Source organism: Microchirus variegatus (assembly GCF_963457635.1).
Source record: "Microchirus variegatus genome assembly, chromosome: 7".
NCBI lineage: Eukaryota > Metazoa > Chordata > Actinopteri > Pleuronectiformes > Soleidae > Microchirus > Microchirus variegatus.
Genome location: NC_139808.1, coordinates 13,012,637 through 13,033,518, shown reverse-complemented (window position 1 = coordinate 13,033,518; position 20,882 = coordinate 13,012,637). Strand labels below are relative to the sequence as shown.

Below are 20,882 nucleotides of genomic sequence, written 5' to 3'. Positions count from 1 at the left end.
AACCTCTGAGCCCCTGCAGTCTCACAGTGAACTGAAAGTCTTCTTTACACTAAATCAGAACCCAACACTGATCTAATTGTATAGATTTAGTCATGTTACAGGAGTGTGTGTAACACTTCTCTGAAATGCTTTTGGCAACAACATAATGCCCTTCTCGCTTTTCACTTCACCCCATGGAGTGGGAGTGAAGTATTGTTTTTATTGGCTCCACGTTTGTCTGTTTGTTTGTGTTTCCACACTTGCACTTGCCAAAATGACCAACAGAGGCCGCCGGAGGCTTGTTTGCGTGAATGGGGTGAAGTCCTCTCCGATTGCCTTGCTCTTTCTTGCTCCTGTCCTGTAGTGCAGACCCACTGACACAGACGCACACTGACGACAGACACAGCTGTCCACAGGTGATCAGATCTCTCAGCAGGGATGTTAATATTAGGTGTGAACAGGGCTCGAGTGTAAATGACTTGGCAGTTTGATGAGGTTCACACCAAGAGCAACACTTTTACACACACACACACACACACACACACACAGATTATATATCACACGTAAACACTTAGCTTTAGCTTCTTGTGTTGAGGAAAACGATTTGTTTCCCAAAATGTGAAACATTGTGACACACACACACACACTGTACAGCCTGTTGAATTATCTTGAATAAAACCACCGTAAAAAAATATTTCTGCCTTCTAAAGATGATTCCATCTTGATATGAAAAGGGTCACACCGTTTTAAAAGTTTGACATTGTCACTCTTATTTCTGACATAATCTGCTGCTCGCAGGTCTTCTTGCTCATAGTGTGAACACGGACTGATAACCAGGGAAGTAATAAATAACTTTTTTTTTTTTTTATAATTGATTATGAGCTCTCATAATGTCTCTGAAAATTCTTGTTAGTGTTTTTGCCTCAGCTGTAATTATAGCACACTACAAATCTATGTCACTGGTCCAAATGAATGTTTAATTTTTCTATCCGTGTTTTGATTTTGGGAGAAGTGAAATTGGATGACTGAGATTTTTTTTTTTTGTCTTCCATTTTGTGTAAACATCTGTTGTGCCTGCATTCTGAAATTGTTCTAAACAGCAGCGTAGAAGTGCTTCTCTTTATCGTTTTTTTTATTTTTATTGCAGCTTCTTTATTGCTGATATGAAGTGTTCAGGGGAGCAGGGATGAACCACAGGACAAGATCAAAGAGTCGGCCGTACAGTTTTTAGTGTTATATTTCACCTTCATCGTTAAGCCGTCATCTTTTATTAGCACTCATGTATTTTTTTTATGACGGTTTACAGAAAGGATGTGCCCTCCAGCAGACACATTCAGCCTGTTCCGTGTTGCAGTATTATTTTGTCCACAGTTGGTTATTTTGTCCAGATCAAGCTCTATTTTTTTATAAGTGCAATGTGCTTATTATGTTTGTCTTGTTGTTGTTGCCTTACTTAATTTGCTCAAGTGTTGCTGTCAGAAGGTCAAAGTGTAAACTAATGCCCTGAGTCTGAAGTCTAAATCAAAAATATCATAAGAAACTGAAAGGTGTGTAAAAAAAAATGTTCTAAAGCTTCAAACAAATCAGAGAAACAATAAGCTTTGAATTAACTTGGAAGGATCTGCAGCCTTTTACCTTTGCCAGCAGCTTCGAATGAACTTTATTGTATATTTTGTTGCATTTTATTAAATATTTGAATGGTCTGGACAACCGAAATGTTTGTGTGTAACTCACTTTGCAAGTGGTTGAATAAGACTTCTTGATTGTACGATGATGTGCTTTATTTTCTCAGTAAATTACCATTATGTGCTTTAGAATACACAATGAAATGTTTCTTGTAGTCAATGATTTCACCAATATTAGTGTGGGGTGTGGGGGGGGGGGGTAGCACATAGAGTAGAACAACTTATATGCATCATTTTCAGTTTCATCTGGAAAACAAAAACCACAAATGTTAAAATGTTTCCACTCTGAACTTCACTCGCATGGTATTTGTTTTATGATTGCCAATGTGTTCTTTGGTTCCTCTTAACTTCTGCGTACATGTGACCTGAAGAGTCCACAGTCCAGTTAGTGGTCGCCGTCCTCGTGGCTTTCTAAGTGCTTCACTATCTTTGTCTTCTTAACTCATTTTCACTAATACACAGCACATTTCTCACTCTGCTTTCAGCTGTCGGCTTCAGTGCTGAATGACTGGTGATAAACAGTCACTCACTTATATGCTGAGAATCACACATCTGCACCCTCTAGTCCAAAAGTTATAAAAGCTTTCAGATCTGATGAATTATGTCGAGTACACAATATCCCGCCATGTCTCAGTGTTCGGGCGAATGCTTGGTAGTTTACTGGCAGAATCTCTGCTTCCTTTCACTAAAGGTGGTATCAGCGAGTTGTTTCGTACGGCCTGGACTGAAATGAAAATCTGTGGGGGTGGGTGCTATAGTTGAAAATATGACTTAAAATAAACACATTGGAATCGTAGTTAAGAATCCTGTCCGTTTACTACAGCCACAATAATCGTCTTTGATCCATCATCGCAAATGATAAATTAAAGTTTATGTGCATCTAATAAAAAATAAGTTAATCAGAGTTTTTTGCTTGTACATAATTATAAACACTAGTGCTAAAGGGAAACAGATATTTGCCATAATCATCAGGGTTAAAGCTCGCAGGACTAAGAATATTTGAAATTGTTTTGAGTATCTTCAAATCGATCCAAGGTTAAGAAATCAGATTTTATTTCATATATTATTTAATATTATTTTTATTGATAGATTAGACGTTCTTTCCTGCACTAGAGTCATTTCAGAAAAAGCTATGTTGTCTTAGCACGACTGTCTCTTTATGTCGATCTTATGGATGTATTCTCCATGGTCAAGCTCTATGAGGTCAGGAGGCAACACTGAATCTCATATTTATTGACATAACTATAACCGCTCACTCACTAATCCACTATCACTTTATCTGCCACATGAGAGTCACGGAGGTTGCTGGTGCCGATCCCAGCTGACATTGGGTGAAAGGCGGGGTACATTATGGACAGGTCACCAGTCCATCACAGGACCACATAGAGACGAACAACCATCCACTCTCACACCAAGGTTATTGTTTTGTAATTTTCATTCGTTTTTATTTATATTTAGTTTTTCAGTTTGCTTTTTTTATTTCAGTTTAGTTTTAGTTAATTCAACAAAATGATTTAGTAGTTTCAGTTTGGTTTTTATTTAGTTTTGGTCTTCTTAGTTTTTCAGGTATTAAGAGAAAGCCTTGACTTGTAGACGCTGAAAGAGGATGAATTAATGGAATTTATGACACCAAATGTGGATCAAATCCTTTAACGTCATTCTTTAACATTTAACACATGCAGGTAAATCAAAAGTAAAACTTCTAATGGTCTGTATTCCAGAATGAAGATGTGGAAAAAAGACTACAATTCAGTTGAGTTTGAGTTAGTTTTACTTTACTCATTGTAGTTTTTATTTCATTTTATATTTCAGTGAACTAACTTATTTTTTAACTGCTTTTAGACTTAGTTTTCATTAACTATCATAATCCTGTCTCACACTCACACCTATTTTCAATTTGGTGTGTCCAATTTGCCTAATCCCCAAATCTGCATCTTTTTGTACTGTTGGAGGAAACTGAAGAACCTGGAGATGAACACAACCAGTTTGTGTAATTTAGCAGTAACCTGTACCCACTAGAATTTTGGCAGCGTCCTTTTCTGGAAAGAAACACCATTGACCATCAATTCCGTTTTTTGTTGTTTTATTACTAGGATAAAAACAATGCAATAAAGACACCACAAGGCAAGAGTTTAAATACTGTATGATGAGTCCGGTGGCACCGAGATTCTCAACAGAAACTTGTGAGCTGATTTCTTTTTTTTTTTTATATATACACATTTGTCACCAGTTTACTAGTTTACTGTCATTGTCTGTTAATAATTTATGCAGAAGTGCACTGATTGTCTTGTTCTTTCAAGGCTTTTCCTGATGGGAAATAGTGTTATTTGGCACGTCAGTGCGATTCCTACCGTGCTAAGCTCTTATCTGCTGCACTTTGCCACCAGTTATTAATCAAATGGCGAAAAATATAAATATGACGTGTCTCCACGAGGCTCTCTACTCTGCTGCTGCTCTTCCTGAAGAAAGGTAATGAGATCTACATCTTCTCTACAAGATCTACATTTGTCATATTCTAGCATTTTTATCTGTTTCTTGTTATGTTGTGAGATAAATATAAGGGAAAGAATGCGTTGTACTTTGATATAATCAGTGATTTGTTACCGTACATCAGACTAAACCATTGTTGTAAAAGGTTTAAGATGAAAACAAATGTTTTATAATAATTCACATTTCATCCCTGCAGGTGAAAACAGGTTGAGCTGACAGAGAGCACAATGGCGAGACTCCTTACAGGTGAATACCACTTATTCATTCATTAATGTATTATTTTATTCAGTAATTTGATCAGTCATTCAATTCATCATCCAGAATTTCTCAGAAAGTAAATTATCAGCCTAATAAAATGTGCTGTTAATGCTCTTACTTTTTTGTAAGAATTGTGTCGAGCCTTTTTTTTGTCATTTGAGGGAACTGAACTGAACAGTCTGGTAATGTTTTTATGGCAAATACAGTACATTTAAACGCTTATTTACATACTTAAGTGTACATTTGTAATACAATCATACATGCATCATGAACAATTGTGTATATGTATCATGTTAATATACAGTTTAGGGTAGTTTATGTTTGTTGTTTTTGCTTTTATTGGACATGATTGTGCAAAGGGGGCAGACATGCAGCAAAGGACCATGGGTGGAATTGAACCTGTGATCACTGCTTCACTGTTTTTTTTATTATTATTATTTCTAATTAAAAATTGTTTCTCTTTTTCCAGCACTGGGTGTACTGCTTGTTCTGCATATGGGTAAGCATTAGTTTTGTATGGCAGGTGTCATCAAATTTAAGAGAACAGTCAGAGTCAAAGTGTCATTGCTGCTGTGTCTTTACCTTCCTTCAGCCTCCTCCTATAAGCTGGTGTGCCATATGACCAACTGGGCCCAGTACAGGCCCCACGCTTCCAAATTCACCCCGGACAACATTGACCCCTTTCTGTGCACCCACGTCATTTATGCTGTGGTCACCATCAACAACTTCAACCAGATCCACCCCCTGGAGTGGAATGATGAGCAGCAGATTGAGAGACTCAACAGCCTCAAACAAATGTGAGTTTACACTGGCAGCCAACATACAACTGACATGGTTTCGTTAAGATAAAAGTATTTAGTGACAGTATTCATTTTATTTTAATGTAACTGTTTTTCTGCACCATCTTTATATTAAAGCATGCAGTCAGAATTCTCCCCTAAAGCAGACGATGACTCTAGGAGGAAGATTGGCGTCATCTGATCTGGGTGGTGTAACTTGCTCACAGTTAACAAGCATATCAAATACAAACCCTGCAGTGAGGTCATTTAAAACCACGTATACTGTGACAGGCAGCCACCACACACTCTTTAGGTCTATAATAATACAGTCACATCTTCAAGTGTGAGTTTTACACAAATGGAAGCTTCATCAGCCACAATGTCTTTATGATGGAGATGATCTAATTTGCAAATTGGACACTCTAAATTGACCATATGTGAGAGGTGTGAGTGTTGTGAGAGCTTTTCACCCAATATCAGCTGGGATTGGCTCCAGCCATGGGTCATGACCGAAGGAACAAGATCGTGTGTAGAAGCGGACAAAATGGGTTTCTCAGAAGGGTGACTAGGGTCTCCCTTGGAGACGAGGTGTGAAGCTCAGCCATCTGGGAAGGACTTGGAGGTCTCAGAGTAGAGCCACTCAGGTGGATTGCGATCCTGGTAAGGATGCCATTGTGGCGCCTCCCAAGGAGGTGTTCCTGGCATGTCCAACTGGAAGGAGGGGCATACCAAGGACTAGGTGGAGGTTATTATGGTAAATGGTTTTGTATTTATATAGCGCTTTTCCAGTCTTGATGGCCACTCAAAGCTGCTGTACACTACAGTTTCCATTCACACCCATTCAACCGAACCCACAACCTTCGAGTTGTAAGACGACTCGCTCTCCCACCGAGCCACCGTCACCCCACTGGCCTGTGAGCGCCTAGGAATCCCCCAGTCAGAGTAGGACGATGTGGCCAGGGAATGGGAAATATTTGGCCCCCTACTAGACCGTGCGACCTGATCTTAGATCAGTGGTTGATGATGGATGGATGGAGGGATGTGATCTGTCCAACATCTGACCAGCAACTTCACTGTAGTGTGTATATATATATACACTTTAATAATTATAGTATTTATTTCAAAAACAAAATATAGTTTTTGTCTCACCAGGCTGTTGCTGAACAATATTTTATCCTCCTGTAGATTATTCACACCTGGACAAAACTTCTTATGTCTGGCTTTATATGTTTTAAATTGGCAAAACACAGGTTTTTGCTCCGTGTTGTGACACAATAAGCAACCTTGGATGTAAGGGTTAACACTTTTCTCTGCATTGTTTTAGATACAGATTAATGTGGTTGTTTTGTGCCACAAATCAAACTGTCTTCGTTTTTCCTGGTGGCAAAAAGAAAAACAGTGAAAACAAGATGGTGATGTGTTTCTATTATAGTTGCACTGTTCAGTCAGTTTTTATATCATGATGACAAAAGTGTGCCAGTCCCAGCTTTTCCAACTGGTGTAAGTCAGACACCAATAACCATATATAGGATCCAAAAAGTGAAACATTATTTTGACATCTGCACAAGTTTAATCAGAAACTTGATTTGTCTGATTTGTAGTAATCCAGAACTGAAGACTCTGTTGGCCGTTGGAGGTAGAGCCAACGTATTAAGTCCGTAAGTTCATGTAATGCCACACATCCTCAATGCGCTTTTCACTTATTCAGCTCAGTGGTGTAAAAACCTCTAAGCTACCAAGAAGGATGGCACAATTTATTATTTCTCCATCCCGCCAGATTCATCGCCATGGTCTCCTCTCCTGAGAGTCGGGCAGCCTTCATCAGGTCAGCGATCTCTTACCTGCGTACCCACAACTTTGATGGGTTAAACCTGGCCTGGGAATATCCAGGACATAATGGCAGCCCAGGGGAGGACAAGCAGAGGTTCACGCTGCTGGTTGAGGTGAGCATGACATCAATTTTACAGATCATTTCAGTGTCAACCTACAATGCTACAGTAGGTAACATGAACTAAAAAACACTGTTTTGTTGATTAACGATAAAAGCATTTAATTGATGGTTCTAAAAGCAAAAGACGTGTCAGGTAAAGATCAGTGTTCTCTGTGCCAATAGGAACTGTCTGAGGCCTTCGATGACGAGGCCAGAGAAAACAGGAAGACGAGGCTGTTGCTGTCAGCCAACGTTGCTGCCTTGCGTCCCATCATTAATGCAGCCTATGAGGTCGACAAGATTTCACCGTAAGTGACTTCTTCGCGCTCATTTTTAAAGGTAAGGTGCATGCCAATGTGCATGACTGGCCATGGATGTGAAACACAGGCATTCTATTGATATGAATAATAAGTATCTTGTTCCAGTGCACCTTGGTGGAATTTATGACATGAAATGAACATAAGAGTAGCGTTCAGCGGAAAGGCACAGATCTATTCTCTGTCTGTATTACCATTGTTAATAGTTGGAGTTGTAGTTTCCATATGTTTATTGTGTGTCCATCACTGGTTAATTAAAGTTTTACTGCTGACCTAAAAAGAAAACCTCTCTAAATCAACAGCCACCTTGACTTTATCAATGTCATGACCTATGACTTCCACGGATCCTGGGAGGCGGCAACTGGACACAACAGTCCACTGTACAGCAGCAATGTGGACTCAGGCTCAAACATTCATCACAATATTGTAAGACAAACACAGACCACAAACACTTGTCACCATCAGGTTATATGAGCAAGACTGTGTAGTTACTGTCATGTTGTTCATAGTCCAATTTAAAAAAAAAAAAAAAAAGCTGTATCTCATGGTTTAAGAGCTCAAGTTTAGGGTTGGAACAATAAACAATTAGATATAATGTTGATATCAAGTTGTTATTAACAGGAACCTGTCTATGTACATACCAGTGACCATGGTGATGATATACATATAGTGTCCCGCTATATTTAAACTATTTAATAGAATATAAATGAGTTTGTAATATTTGTAATTTTTGCTAGAACTCTTCTGTGTCCCACTGGTTGTCTCTTGGTGCACCTGCTGACAAGCTGCTGTTGGGTTTTCCCACCTACGGGCGAACTTATCTGCTCAGTAGCACTGCAAATGGCCTGGGCGCCCCAGCTAGAGGCCCTGGAAACGCTGGCTTATACACTCAAACTGCTGGCTTTTGGGCATTCTATGAGGTATTATTCATATCATACTCAGATGATGATCAGTGTTGTTGAATGTTCTATATCTATTTAAAATATCACCACTTTTTTTAGTAGGCCTGCAATTAAAATGTGACAAGTCCAAAGATGGTTACTGCAGCTTGGGTTTTTCTCCCTAAAATGCTGCTTGTTTTTTGTACTATTACTTTTCTGCATTTAAAGGTCACATAGAGTGCTCCTGTTGCACATATATGTGAGTTATGGAGGTCTACTTACATATATTAAGTTGTTTTTATGGTCAAAATCCTCCTAGTTGATGTAAACGAGCCGATTGAAATCTGTCCTTTTCGAAGCGCTTGTCAGTCGCGCTATTTTTAGCCATAAATCTCGCCCGAGAAGACAGAGTGTGTTGTGATTGGCCAGCCAGCGTAGAGCCTTCCCACCTGTGTTGTGATTGGCCAGGTATCTGGAAGTGACGTAATCTATCACGTCAGCTCTCAGAAGCGCAGCTCCCTCTCTGGAACGGTGGATGCATTGCTACTCATTATCAAAACATTGTTTTAACAATGTTTAAAAATAGCTTCGTCACGACTCCCCGCCGCAGTCCCTTTATGACTTTAAACCGGAGTCAGACCCAGAGTCAGAAGACACTGTTGCTCGTGAAACACCTCCACAACGGACGTTATTCTTCTTCTGCAGTTCAATGTACGCAACCGGATGCGCCTTGTACCGCCCGGAGCAAGACGATCGGTTGTTCAGGAGAACCGCTGCTTACGTAACTAGTACGAGATTTTCAGTGATCTCGTTGAGCCCCGAGATTACAATAAAACACAACGTTCTCAGCAATGGCTGAACTGTTTGTTTCGAACCGTCAGGCTTCATAAACAAGGTAATGACGCAGATACACACCAAAAAAACAGCGATAATAGGAACTTCCGGTCTAGTTCCGCTTTAAATTCCACTGTATCTCAGCATGACATGCTCATCTACAGTCAGTCAGTGATCCATTGGAACAAGAAAAACACATTCCTGAACTATTTAACTTTATACAGTTATAACTAAAAAATGAATAAGGGCCAGAAATGGTGGGTGACATCATCTGTTCTAACATCTCATCCAACTCTTTGTGTGTGTGTGTTATTTATTTTTGTCTAGATCTGTACATTCATCCACAGTGCTACTGTGACTAGGATCCCTAAACAGAAGGTTCCATACGGCACCTCTCGCAGTGAGTGGGTGGGGTATGATGATCAGCTCAGCTATTCCGCAAAGGTAATCAGTTTTTATCTTTACAAAATGAATTTATCAAGAAATACATTAAGTTGTGTATATATAACAGGTTTTCCTTTGGAGCAATCTGCATCAATAAATATAAGTTTTTAGGTCTTTGCTACTAATTCAATCATCATGTAGGTCGAGTGGATGACTGCCCGCAAACTAGGAGGCGCTCATGTGTGGAGTCTGGATATGGATGACTTTGGTGGATCGTTCTGTTCAACTGGAGCTTATCCTCTGGTCAACCACCTCAGAACGTCCATGGGTAACTCATCCTTCATACATGTCGTCGGCGCATATCTTTTTAGCAGTTTTGAAGAAATTCCCGTGCACTTTCAGCACAGTATGCGGTCAAATGACGTTTAAATTTAAATGACAGTTTTGTGTGTAACATCTTCACGTCTGAACCTGCAGGTTTTCCTCCAAAGCCCAGCACCACTCCAGCTCCCACCACCACCAGAGACCCTATGAGTAGCTTCTGCCGTGAACGACCCGATGGTCTTTATGTGAACTCTGCTGATGCCAACACCTTTTTCCAATGCTACCTAGGAAATACCTATTTGCATCGCTGCCAGCCCGGCCTCATCTTTTATGACTCCTGCAAGTGCTGCAACTGGCCTTAAGGCATAGAAATGGCAATTGCAATATGACAACACATACATACAGCAAATTATGTTTGAAGGTCTGATTAACAATGATGGGTCAGCACATTGGAAAACTGCACTCTCTTTATTTTTCTTTGGAGTTGATTCATCTGCTTCTATAAACAAAATAAACAGCCGTCTTTAATGATGCAATGAAAAAAAATGCCTAATTGGAGTTTTCATTTTAATGGTTAATGGAATGCATACAGTATCTAAAGTATTTGGTGTTTTGGTCATCACAACTGCTACAGTACATTGGAAATTTGGGGAAATGCAAACGTTAGTTCCGTCACCGAACTGTATTATTTCCGAATCAATGATACTTCTGCGACATTTGAACAACTCCAAGATGAGAAGATTTCAGAGTTTGACAATCAAGAAAAAACACATTTGGGAAACTGCTTCACTGTTTAGAATGTGCTGTTATTTGTGTTTTAAAGGTGTCAAATATATGAAATGTATGATGCTGAGTCAGTAAAATGATATGTCACCATCATCATCATCAATAGATTAAGAAAACATGCTGAATGGAAATACTGGCTTCACTGATAACAATGAAGCAGCCGTAAAGGATCAATACTATAATTATTCTAATTTTTAACCTCAATCACTCATTTATTCTCGTTGCTGAAAACATCTTAAATGAACGATGAACACAAAATAAACTCTGATGCACAAAACCACTTTAACCCCTTTAAAACGATTGTTTGCGAATTTGCCTCCAACAATTTCCAGTATGAGTGCAGCCGTGGTGGCTTGTGGGATCGTATATGGAAGCACTTTGCCGCCATCTAGCTGTCTGAGTGTAATCTAAATCCGGTTGATGAAAGCGGGGAAGTAATGACTGAAAGAACACATAGATTTTGCCTGCTATTGTTGGGAAATTCCCCCATTTACGTTGGAAAAAGAATACGCACCAGTTTAGTGGTTGCTTCTACTTGCTGATATGTCAGAGTAGACTATATGTGACGAAAGTTGTGGAAGTTATTTGCAGATTATGTTTGTTGTTGTTTGTTCGACATCCTGTAATAATGGCTGTATAAGAATATGGGTGGAGTGTCTTGCTCCTTACGAATTTGCATCATACCGAATTTTCAATCTCGATCACATGCTATATTAAAATTAGCACCCTCCACTTACTTTAGCATATGCTAGACAGTGATTAGAATTGGAAATATATTCAGGCATTAAGGGGTTAAATAACACTGAGGCTAGTTTTCTGATTCTGTAAACAAAAGAAGTGTCGGTCTGTATGTTAGTGGCAGCCCACACTCTCCAGTGTTCTGGATTAGGAATGCAGTAACACTTTGAAACACTGAATGTTGCTGTTGTACATATTTTGCAGCACCTTCAACACTTCCAATAACAACAAGATGACACGACAGCATAAGTTCTTGTTTGATAGTTTCATTACTACACACGTCACGTATGTTTTCCACGATTTGCTGTTATTATTGTACTTGCTATTTATTCAACATTATCTTATGAACGCAAATGAAATCACACTCCTTTAGTTGAAAGTTGCATTTAAACTCGTAAATAAACCATAAAATAATTCAAATCAACAGGTGTAGTGCTTATTCGTTCCAGTAAAGTGTGCTGGGGACACACTACAAGATTTTCTGCCCAATTTTACCCACAATTCACAGTTGGCAGAGTCTAACTTAGTGCATGCACCCGTGAAGCTCAAATGAGTGGATGAACAAAAAGTCGCTGAAATTATATTCTCGAACCAAGGCTTGAGAGCAAAATTTCAACAGACTAATGCAATTGTTTGTTTCATGTTGCATGGGCATTTCACTTTATGATGTAACTGTAGTCACTGTCAACCCAGAAGGGAAGAATCCATTGTGCCCTAAAAGTCTTTTAGTCACATAATTTTTGTTTTCATTTAATTAAAGTCATTTATAACAGTTAATGTCTCCATGTAGTTGAACTCAGAATTCAGCACAAACTTTGAAAACTGAAGCCTATGTATAATGACATGGTTTGAATCACTTTTGTTTCATGGCAAAAAAGAAGTACATGGTTCAGCAGATACAAGAAAGAAAGGGAATTTTTTTTTTTTTTTTTTGTACTTTATTTTTAAAGTCACCACGTGTCTGTACATTTACATGTACACATGAAAGAAGGTCACGAGACATAGACAACATAACAGTCACAACGTCATACACATGAAAAAAGAAGAAGAAAAAGAGAAAAAAAAAATAAAGAAATAAATAAAAAAAAAGAAAACAAACAAAAACAAACAAAAAAAACATATAACATCAACAATCACATAGACAGGCACTAATAAATAATAAATAAACATTAGAAAAAAAAAAAAAAAATTACAACGAGCAGGATAATCACAGTTACAACAACAAAATTATGATGATTAAATCAATTGTAGTAGGTTGACCACTTGGCCCATCTTGTCTCATATAGTCTGAGGTTACCCCTCATTCTATATGTTACATACTCCATTTGATGTACCTGTTGAATGGTGTCCCTCCATTTTTCTATTGTTGGCTGGGTTTTCTGAAGCCAGTTTCTGGTGATTTGTTTTAGAGCAGTTATACGCAGCACCCTGAGCAAATAGTCGTCATTTTCCTCATGGGGTGTGTCTATGGTCCTTCCCAATAGCATATACTCCATATTTAATTGTACCGCACATCTTAAAATATGACTGATTTCTTTCTGTACCTTTTCCCAGAATATTTGCAAAATGGGACATGACCAGAATATATGTTGAACATTAGCGTATGGTTCGCCACATTCCCTCCAGCAGCTTGCTGATATTTTATTATTATATTTAGCTTGCTGCACTGGTGTTATGAAATATCGTGATTGTATTTTCCATGCATATTCCCTCCAATACGGCGATACAGTTGTTGTGTGAACATTCTGATTCATTTCCTTCCAACTCTCCTCTGATAGGTCTATATTCAATTCTTCTTCCCATTTCAGTTTTGCCTTTGTATCTTGATATTTATAGTTATTTTCCAAAATAGTATATACAGCCGAGATTTGATGTGGGACTTTAATTTTATCATAATTCTTTATCAAAAATTGTACCAGTGGATGTAAGTCTCTACTGGTCTTATTTTTTATTTCACTATTTTGGATATAACTTCTTATTTGTAAATATCGGAAGAAGTGGGAATGCGGCAAACGATATGCTTTACTTAAAGATTCAAATTGTATTATTCCCTTCTCATTTAAACACTGCCCAAAAATGGTCAGTCCCTTTTGTGCCCAGATGTCGAAGGCATCATCCGTTTTGTTAGGCATGAATTCAGGGTCTTCTTTTATCTCTCTCAGAGCCAGTAAGTCTTTCTTTACTTCAACAACATTTTTAATTCTAGCCCAAATTTCTAGAGTGTTTCTAAGTGATATATTATCTTTTACTGGTACTTTTCGTTGGTATTCTGTACAGAAAAGAATCGTTTTTATTGAACCATGACACATAAACATCTCTATTGATCTCCACTTTGCCTCTGAGTTGTCATTTAACCAGGTACGTATGTGCTTCATTTGCGCTGCCATATAGTAATGCTTCAAGTTTGGGAGGGCAAGTCCCCCCCTCTCTTTGGGCATTTTCAAAGTCTTCATCTTAACTCTAGGTTTCTTATCATCCCATATAAATTTACCAATCATTGTATCCCAGATTTTGAAAGTGTTCACACATATATATAGTGGTATTGTTTGAAATAAAAATAAGAAACGAGGGAGTACATTCATTCTGATTGCATCTATTCTTCTACCCAAAGACCATATAGCTAATTTCCACCTATGCAGATCCTGTCTAACATGTGCTTCCAAGTCTTTGTAATTCAGCTGATACAGTAATTTATTATTCTCTGGTAGCACAGTTCCTAGGTACTTTATTCTATCCCTGTCCCACTGCCATGGGTAGTTACTCTTCACCTCTCTACTTACTGGGGCTCCTAGAACCATTGCTTCACACTTCTGTATATTTAGTTTATATCCTGACACATTACTATAATTATCAATTACCTCCATAAGAGCTGGTAGTGATTTTTCTAGATTTGTAAGATATAAGACCACGTCGTCCGCGTATAAAGCCAATTTATGAGATTGCTCTGCTACTTTCACCCCCTCGATTTCGTTTGTTGCTCTGATACATGCTGCCAGGGGTTCAATACAGATTGCAAAGATCAGAGGAGATAGGGGATCTCCCTGTCTTGTTCCCCGTTGTAGTTCAAAACTATGCGAGAGAGTCCCATTTACTCTGATCTGTGCTTTTGAACTACTATACATAGCATGGAGCCATTTGATAAAGGTGTCATGAAAACCAAATCTGCTACAAGTTTCAAATATAAAAGGCCATGACACCCTGTCAAAGGCCTTTTCGGCATCCAGGGTAAGAATCAGCGTTTGAGTGTTCATTTTCTTTGAGAAATCTATTATATTCAATGTTCGTCTTACGTTATCTGATAAATATCTATCTGGGATAAAACCAGTTTGGTCAGGGTCTATAATAAATGGGATGATCTTTGATAATCTATTTGCTATAATGCTGCTTAGCAGCTTCTGATCCACATTTAATAAAGTTATGGGTCTATAGGATCCACAACTTGTAGGGTCTTTCCCTTCTTTATGTATGACTGTAACTATTGAGTTACGCCATGTATTTGCCCACTGACCGTGGTTTAGTGCCCAATTGAAGGCTCTTTCCAAAACTAACAGTAACTCTTTGCTAAATTCTTTATAAAATTCCCCTGTAAAACCATCGCTTCCTGGGCATTTGCCGTTCTTTAACTTTTTTATCACCACCATGATCTCCTCTGGGGTAACTGCTGATGTGAAGTTTGCATTTTGTTCCACTGTTACTTGCGGTAAGTTTATTCCAGATAGATACTCCTTAACTCCGTTTTGCTGAGTCAAATTATTGTCTGAACTATACAATTGTTCATAATATTTAGCAAATTCATGTGCAATATCCCTCTTGCCTTTAACCATTACGTCCCTAGTTTGATTTTTGATTGCTACTATATTTGATTTTTCCTGTTGTTTTTTTAATTTATAGGCCAAATTTTTCATTGCTTTTGCCCCGCTGTCAAAATATTTCTGTTTTGTAAAAACCAGAGCTTTCTCTGCTTCCATAGTTAATAATCTATCCAATTCATTTCTAAGTTTATTTAAAGATTGCAGATCAGAACTACAACCTGTCTCCTTATGCTTAGATTCTAATGTCTTAATTGATTGTTCTAATTCCTTTGTTCTTTTCTCCCTTTCTTTCTTCTTGTATGAAGCAAATGATATAATTTCCCCTCTCAAAACAACTTTCATTCCCTCCCACAGTATAAGTGGGTCTACTTCTCCTGTATCATTAATCTCTAAATAATTTTTGAGGGCTAATTTTATTTTAGTCTTAAAATCATCTATCTGTAGCAGGGAGTTGTTTAACCTCCATGTCTTCTGACCTTTCTCTAAGTCGAAGTTCAATTTTAAAGATATCAGAGCATGATCAGACAATGTAATTTCCTTTATGTGACATTCTGCAACCATTGATATGTGGTTCTTAAACATGAAAAAATAATCAAGCCTTGAATATTTACAGAAAGATTTTGAAAAGAAGGTGTAGTCTCTCTCTTTCGGATGAAGGGCTCTCCATACATCTGTCAGCCCTATTTCTTTCATAGCTCCTCTCATTATTTTGGCTGCTTGGTTTGAACTATGTAGTCGAACACTTTGTGTATCCTTACTTGGGTCCATTATGAGGTTAAAGTCACCAGCGGCAATAGTGACTCCTTGACTTTCCAATACAATCATTTCAACAACCTTTTTAATTAAATCTGGACCTTCTTCAGGAGGATTGTAAACATTCATAAATGAAACCAATACATGTTCAATCATTCCCACAACCATTACATATCTGCCTTCTTTATCTGCAATTAATTTCTTCAGTGTAAAACCTGTTTGAGGCATTATTAAAACTGCAACCCCTCTTCTACAAGATTTATATGAAGAGTGATATACCTGGGCATTCGTAAGTTTCTTAAGCTTTTCATGTTCTGATGATACGAGATGTGTCTCTCCTTTTTCTTTTTTAAGCTTTACTAGTAGTTTCTTACGCTTAATTGGGTTATTGATACCATTCACATTATATGAAATTATATTTAAAGCTTTCATTTATTAGAAGAGGGGTTTGACAGGTACAATTGATTAATATTTTTTATATCTTCCTTGTTAGTTAATAAATCCTTGGTCCTACTACTTTTCAACTCATTGTGATAAACCATAAAAAGTGAACAACATACATAAATCCCATCTACAAAAATAAAGAAAACCTGACTTCCAAAGGTAGCAGTCCCTACAAGACTGCCTGTAGATTGATGATTCCCTAAACAAAAATAGGAATCTGGGGCCTCTAAGAATTGCCCCAATTGAAAAAGCAACAGCAGCTTATCAAACACAAGCTGCATTATATATGTCACTGTGAATACCCCCCCCACCCCCCCAAAAAATGTCCTTGTCCTTTCTTCATCTTTGTGCAAGTTGTGTGTGTGTGTGTGTATATGTGTGTGTGTGTGTGTGTGTGTGTGTGTGTGTGTGTGTGTGTGTGTGTGTCTCAGTCCATATGCATTTGTTTGTGTCGGGCAAGTTCTATCACAGTACCTTTAGGGCTCGGATAGGTTTCCTCTCATCTCCTTCAGCAGATCCTCAGCAGTCTTATATTCTTCTCTCTGCCTCCCATGCTCCTCAAACGATGCTGCTCCTGGTGTGTCTTCGGCTTGTAGCCTGGCTCCCTGGTCTCCTTGGTGTTGAACTCCGCTGAGCGTGCCCCGTGCGTGAAGGGCTGCCGCCGCCTCCCTCGCCGTGTTGTACGTCTGGGATCCCTCGCTGCCAAATACCTTTAACTTCGATGGGTAGATAATATGCGATTTCACCCCAAGAAAGGGAATTTGCTAAATTAAAGGCAAGGGAAGTTTATTTATAAAACACAATTCATACACAAGGCAATTCAAGGTGCTGTGATGCTGACCAATAAAGTCTTAGTTTTACCACTGACTAAGGTTAGACCTATAGCCTCTGTAGCATGTATTGTCCCATGCTGACAGCTTCTAAAAATAGTTTTTTACTAAGTAAAAACAACCATCAATTTTGAGTGCAAAACTGCTCCCCCTGTGGTACATTATGAAACTGCAGTATTATGGAAGGCCCATCAAGACAAATACTTTATATGAATATTTGTCAGCAAACATCACTGCTCTGTTACATTACAGATAACATTGATGCAGATAAACCTGAGCATGATTCTTAGTCAGAGACAATTATATCCGTGATATTATGGGTTTAATATCAGAGGCGGACAGAGTACATAGCTTCATTACTTGAGTACAGATACGCCTTGCTGAATTTTACTCACAAGTAAAAGTACTACAGTCAGATGTCTACTTAAGTAGTAATTACTCACATACTCTTTGTCTCTTTCTGTCTGACTTAAATTCATGTTGCCACTTGTTGCATTTAATGTTTGACTTTATAATGTTATTACATGTCAAGAGTAGCGTGAGCCCAGAATTCATCTGAAGGAACAATCTTTCTGTTCCCACCTTTTGGACATTCTTTGAAACAAAGCTACACAAAACAGACTTTTTTCACCTGTTACTATGGTAACAGGGTGGTGATTGTTAAGCCATGAGCCATGAAACAGAAATAAGCAAGACTTTCCCTTAATCCTGCGTCATGGAATACCTCCCATAAAACATGCAAGGCATGCACATCTAGATAGACATCTACCATGATTTTGTTTCAGAAAATTCACTCTGACATGTAAATATTATTAATATATAGTTATGAATTATATTATTAATATATCATTTCTGTGCTAGACATTGAGTCGGCCGTCTGCTGTGATCCTCAAGGACAAATTGGGGTTGTCATCAATAATACTGCTGTTTAAATGATGTCTTTATGAGGATGGAACTGCTTCTGCAGCACTCAGTGATAAGACAGGGTGTTTTCAGCGATTGGACTGAGGCGCTACACTGTCACACATGACATGAGAAAGTGAGTTATATAACAATTTTATCAATAATAAGATTAATCATTTATTAATGATACTGTACGTTATCAGACACAGTGTTTCCAACAACAGCCTCTTAATGGGGTTGGACTACAACTGCAACTTCACTGCACATTAGTGCCGAACCTTTACAATGTCATGTAGTTCAATCATGTATTATTATTCAAATTGCACACCAGTCGACAAAACGACCAACAGCAAGAACATACTTTTATTTCATAACATGTTTATTACTCCCAGTCATATCAAGCATCAGCTTCACAAATCACTCGGGTGCTGAGCTGAAGCCTAATAAGAATCCTTTTATGTGGGGGTTTTATTTATTACATGGAGTCAACTTAATACCGCTGTAATCACTACTGAAATATCTTAGCTTGTTAATGTTATCTAATCGCCACTAATATTATGAATAACTTATTTGTTGTTAGGCGTGCATCATTAGTTGCTAGCTGCACCGCTCATCGTGCCATCAGACACAGACTGGGTTCTGGTCCATGTGGATCAGAACTTCATATCCAGCATGTCCAGAGTAGTTAACCTTCTTAGCACCGATTGAAGCTTTGGATGTTGTCCTCTGATTTGCCAGTTGAAGTTATCCAGGAAGTAAGAATATATATAATAGCCACCAGGGGCAACTCACAGCAATCTCAGTACATTTTCCGGAGTAATTAATGGTCTCATTAGCTTCTTCAATAGAATATAGTGTCAAACGGGTAAAATGGGTGATAAAGCATGGCACATGTGAGTGAAATCAGCTGGTATCATCCAATCACAGCCTGATTTTTCTGTGCAGAGGTTGCATGTTACCCCTGTGTCTGAGTGGGTTTCTCCTCTGATTTCCACCCACCATCAAAAACGTGTATGAATGTAATATTATGAGGCACATTGGTTGGTCCCTTGCGGAAGCGTGCTTAGTCCCAGCAGCTCTGATCAACCCTCCGTCTGACCTCGCACTTCCATTGCGCAATTTTGGTTGCATAATGACAACAGAGATTCTTCCTTTCCAACGCAAGCTTGAGTCTTCTACACCAAAAGCACAGAGCGAGCAGTGTGTCCACTTCAAACACTGATGTACAACAATCAACCGTGCCTTTCCTATTCTCTCTTTACTCCATCAATATCATTTCAATCCAAAGCTCAGCTGTTTTCCAGGTAATGCTACTCTTGCATGGACAGTTTAGGTCAATTAAATATGCATTTTATTAGTGATGAACATCATTTGTTTTATTTGATGACCAGAGGGTATTGTGACAGTGACATTTCTAGGTTTGATGCCATCAATGCAGATGGAAAAAAACATGGCACCATAGGTCATCTGTACCACAGCTTATGATAACCTAGTTATGTTTTAGTGTTAAATGACCTCAAATAACAAGCATTTATGACAGCAGTGAAAAGGGAAGACAGGTGACTCAGTAAACACAGGACTTCACACAGACCACTGTTTGTTTCCACTGAGAGTCAGTGTTTTATGTTTTATGATCTCATTATTTGAAGCTAATTGTAAATGATCTGTGATAGTTTCAAATCCTTATCTTTGTGTCCATAGCAACAAAAAAATATGATAATTAATCGCTCAATATTTATTTATATGGCCCTATGCTACACCCACAAGACACCCAAAGTGCTTTACATAACATGATAGATAAATAGGAATAAAACTAATAAAATAATAATAAGAAAGTATACATCAAGAGTAAAAGAATGATGTCACACAGGATTACATGGTATTAAATGCCATTCTCACAAAATAAGTTTTGAGTTTAGATCTGAAAAGTGCCAGTGATGGTGCAGTAAAACTGGGCAACAGCAAAGGAACGATCACCCCAGTTTAGACCTCAACCTTTTTCACACGACCCAATGACCACAACAACCTGTTATGTTCTTCAAGTATCAAAATCCTATCCTCGTCAAATAAGGTGGTGCAAGGCCATTTATTGTTGAAAAAAAAGAAAGAAAGCTGCATTGTACGCATGTGAAAGGGAAGACTGACAGTGAGGTGCACTGCAATTATTGCGCCAATACAAGCATGAATGGTATCCATGGCACCACTATGCGAGAATAGTAATAGCAATGCTATTCATCAACTGTTCCATAAAATAACATGTAAATCCTAATTGTTTTTTATTATATTTACATGAGGAGGTTGAAATTAAATTGGAGATAAAACTGAACAGTGAGGCTAGTCAGCTGATAAAACTGTTGTGCATGACATCTTAAACATGGTTGTTATACCCCATTTCCACTCCTCAAAAACCTGTTATTATTATTCCAAACAAGACAATTTGGGGGTTATATGTATCATTTTCTATGCATTCCTGTTAGAATGCATAGAGATAGTCCTCCATAGTCCTCCATTTAATGTCCTCACTTCCACTTCAATCACATACCCTGGTAGCCACTGTCATTGGGAATGGTGTTATTTGCTTTTTTTCCGGGTTTACCTGTATAACAGTGTCACCCGGCAAAATGTCTGCACTGCACCCAAAAGGTTGGAGTATGACTGAAAGCACAAATAAGTAATAACACATGTAATATTTTAGAAGTGAATACTACATGGTCAAAAACCTAGTCATTCCCACGCCACCCCTATGGTGACACTG

The 20,882-nt window shown here is 38.3% G+C and overlaps 1 protein-coding gene across 1 annotated transcript; it reads left to right on the top strand.

Moving 5' to 3' along the window:
- Window positions 1-4,381: 4,381 nt before the first annotated feature.
- Window positions 4,382-10,223, top strand: LOC310929832 (acidic mammalian chitinase-like; the record flags this gene model as incomplete). Its single annotated transcript, XM_083892681.1, has 11 exons — window positions 4,382-4,400; window positions 4,882-4,911; window positions 5,005-5,209; window positions 6,793-6,849; window positions 6,969-7,134; window positions 7,305-7,429; window positions 7,741-7,864; window positions 8,176-8,358; window positions 9,481-9,597; window positions 9,739-9,865; window positions 10,015-10,223. The coding sequence occupies 11 exons, from the start codon at window positions 4,382-4,384 to the stop codon at window positions 10,221-10,223; spliced, it is 1,362 nt and encodes a 453-aa protein (XP_083748807.1).
- Between the last annotated feature and the right edge of the window lie 10,659 nt (window positions 10,224-20,882).